At 30.7% G+C, this 2,685-nt stretch overlaps 1 protein-coding gene across 3 annotated transcripts in view; it reads right to left on the reverse strand.

Moving 5' to 3' along the window:
• Positions 1-2,685, reverse strand: part of LOC108688621 (peroxidase-like) — a 35,199-nt gene that overhangs the window by 23,200 nt on the left and 9,314 nt on the right. Inside the window, exon 1 of one of the 3 annotated variants that reach the window (XM_018194956.1) lies at positions 179-517. The exons of the other annotated variants lie outside the window; for them this stretch is intronic. Coding sequence (XP_018050445.1) covers positions 179-260 — 82 coding nt within the window. The 5' untranslated portion in view covers positions 261-517. Of the gene's footprint in view, positions 1-178; positions 518-2,685 lie in introns of those variants that run through there. 3 annotated transcript variants of the gene reach the window in all.

Raw genomic sequence — 2,685 nt, forward strand, 5'->3', positions numbered from 1 at the left:
ACTCTTTTAAGTATGAAATAATTTATTTAATTATACGTACGTTAATATTATACGTACGTTTATATTATTATGAATATAAAACTCGTGTAATGTTACTTCATATATACAATTCCTATTGTTATATCTTTTTCTAGGTGTATCGATACACTCAGCTATAGGTATATTGACAAATCATTACCGGACACATGATCCATAGGCTTTTCTAATCCGTGCATTGCGTAGACCCAACGATTATTGTCGACCGGTGTGATAAGAAACATTCTCCGATGTAGCCAGATGAAACAACAAAACGTAATCTTTGTTATGATTACGTATTAATCAGCACGATTCGCTCTCGTATTGTAGCGCATAGATCTATATTCTATTTCACTGATTTTCGTGAATTTACCGGCTTTGAACGGAACAAAATACGAAACTCACAACAATCGTAACGCGTCACTAAGTTAGCACACCTGTGTGTATATGTGAGTCGTGAGGAGATGAACGCGTGGCAACCGATAAAAACGCACTTCGAGGATGGCAATATACAACGACGGAGTTTCGTGTCGCGCGAATACATGGATACCCTCTCCATTCTTTTCTTCCTATCTCTCTCGCAAGCCTGTCGGTGAACCTTCCTCTCATTCATTTATTTATTTATGTCTCTGTCTCACTTTTATCTCAGGGTCGACATGATTTGACCTGAATTGGAATATCGACTGAAACTGATAATACCTAATGTCTGTTCAAGCACTTGAATACGTGCTCACTTTTTTGACATGCACAAGTAATATCTAGTAATCTGGATATTCGAAATAAATTAAATACGAATACTCATTAGCTATACACTAAATATATATATAATAATCCAAGTATTTCGGATTAGACATTCAAGCGAAACAAAAAGTCATTATGACGTCAAAATAGCTCTAAAATTACTTATTAAAATTCATTTTTCGATCAGAATTATTGAATTTATTGTAAACGTCATTTTGACATTATCTTGCTCTGTTTGAGATATTCCCCAGCAGAACAATAACTAATGCGGAACATAAAAGTAATGTTACATTAATAATGTAATTTCCCTCTTAATAATAGAAATATAACACATATTATATAATAATTATATCATTGAGTAGGAAATTATAACATTGACGTAATATTACTGTCAGTTTGTGTTCAGTTGTTTGTATCAGTCTGTGAGCCTTTAATTAAACAGATATTTAGATAATGTAATTTGAATATTTGAATAAGGTTATATACGACGAGTACCTCTACATTCATCCGAATGACTAATCAAATAATTAAAATTATTGAATTTAAATCATTATATCTATTAGATTGATTCTTGTTTTCAAAAGATAAAGAGCCTAGTCCTCTGACACTCTAGATACGTTACTGAATACTTCGCACGCATTTGTCCATCTTACTTCCTCTCTCGCTTATTCATGTACTCTGTTTCGTTTTCTCATACACTCAAATCGTCATTTTCTCTTTCTCTCTCTCTCTCTCTTTCTCTCTCTCTCTCTCTCTCTCTCTCATTCAAACGGTCTCTCTTGATCACGTGCACATGTTACGCACATTGATTCCTCTAAGATTCTCCAACTCACTCACTCCTTTCATTCTTTTCATTCATCTCGCTTTACATGACGGCTCGCTCACATATCCATTGGCTCGCTACTTCCCCACCAAGAGCAAGTTACCTTATTTAACTCGGAAAAAAAAATTCTATCACTCGGTGAGCACGTGCTCGTCCACCTCCATCTCTTCACCGCGGCTCGTTGTACGCCGGCAAAACGTTGCCGTTAAGTTGTTCTTTCGATAATATCTCAACTCTTTAATTGCACACTTCTATTAACATAATAAAAATTTAAATGTTTGATATTTTACATTTTAAAATATCTATACTTAATATTTAAAAAATACAAATGATATCTAAAAATTTAATCCAAACATATCTTTGTATTTTGCTTATCTTGATATTTGATATTACAATTATAACGCTGCCCAAATTTTTTTTATTTATTATTATTTTCATGTATAATTAAAGAATCTTTTTTGTTGTTATCATTGTATTTAAAATTGTAATAATATTTTGAATTTGCTATCTTACTTCTATCAAATTAAATTATAAATCTTATCTAAAATAGAAAAAAAAGAATAAATGGTAAGTACGGTCATAAATTTATATACTAAATTCTTCCTTTATAATTTCTAAAAAAGTACGTCACTTTTATCGTAAATAAAATTCACAATCCAACTTCGATATATAATACAGCTCGAGCATGTAATAACAATTCTGTACAAAATCTATAGCTTTGGTTAGAGACATAAAAAGAAAACTGAAAATTGTAAAATTCATACAAAAATATTATTAAGTACCAAGACTCACTTTGACAAAATATAGCCTTCTTTGCTTATTTTTCTTGAATACAAAGAAAAATATTTCATTGATCTTTATGTTTTTATATCATTCCCTTACATCGAAAATGACATACGATAAAAAACGTGATTTTTCGAGTTATTATCATGAACGAGTTAAACAAACATTATTGTATCAATCCATTACAAGCGAATCAACTTAACTAACTTAATTAAAAAATCATCAAAGCTTAAAAAAAAGGTTCACAAAAATCCAATTCAAAAGGAATGGAATTTTTTAAGAGTTATAAAATGAAAATGACAAAAATATAATAGTGTTAAGAA

The sequence above is a fragment of the Atta colombica genome, unplaced genomic scaffold (assembly GCF_001594045.1).
Source record: "Atta colombica isolate Treedump-2 unplaced genomic scaffold, Acol1.0 scaffold236, whole genome shotgun sequence".
Lineage (NCBI taxonomy): Eukaryota > Metazoa > Arthropoda > Insecta > Hymenoptera > Formicidae > Atta > Atta colombica.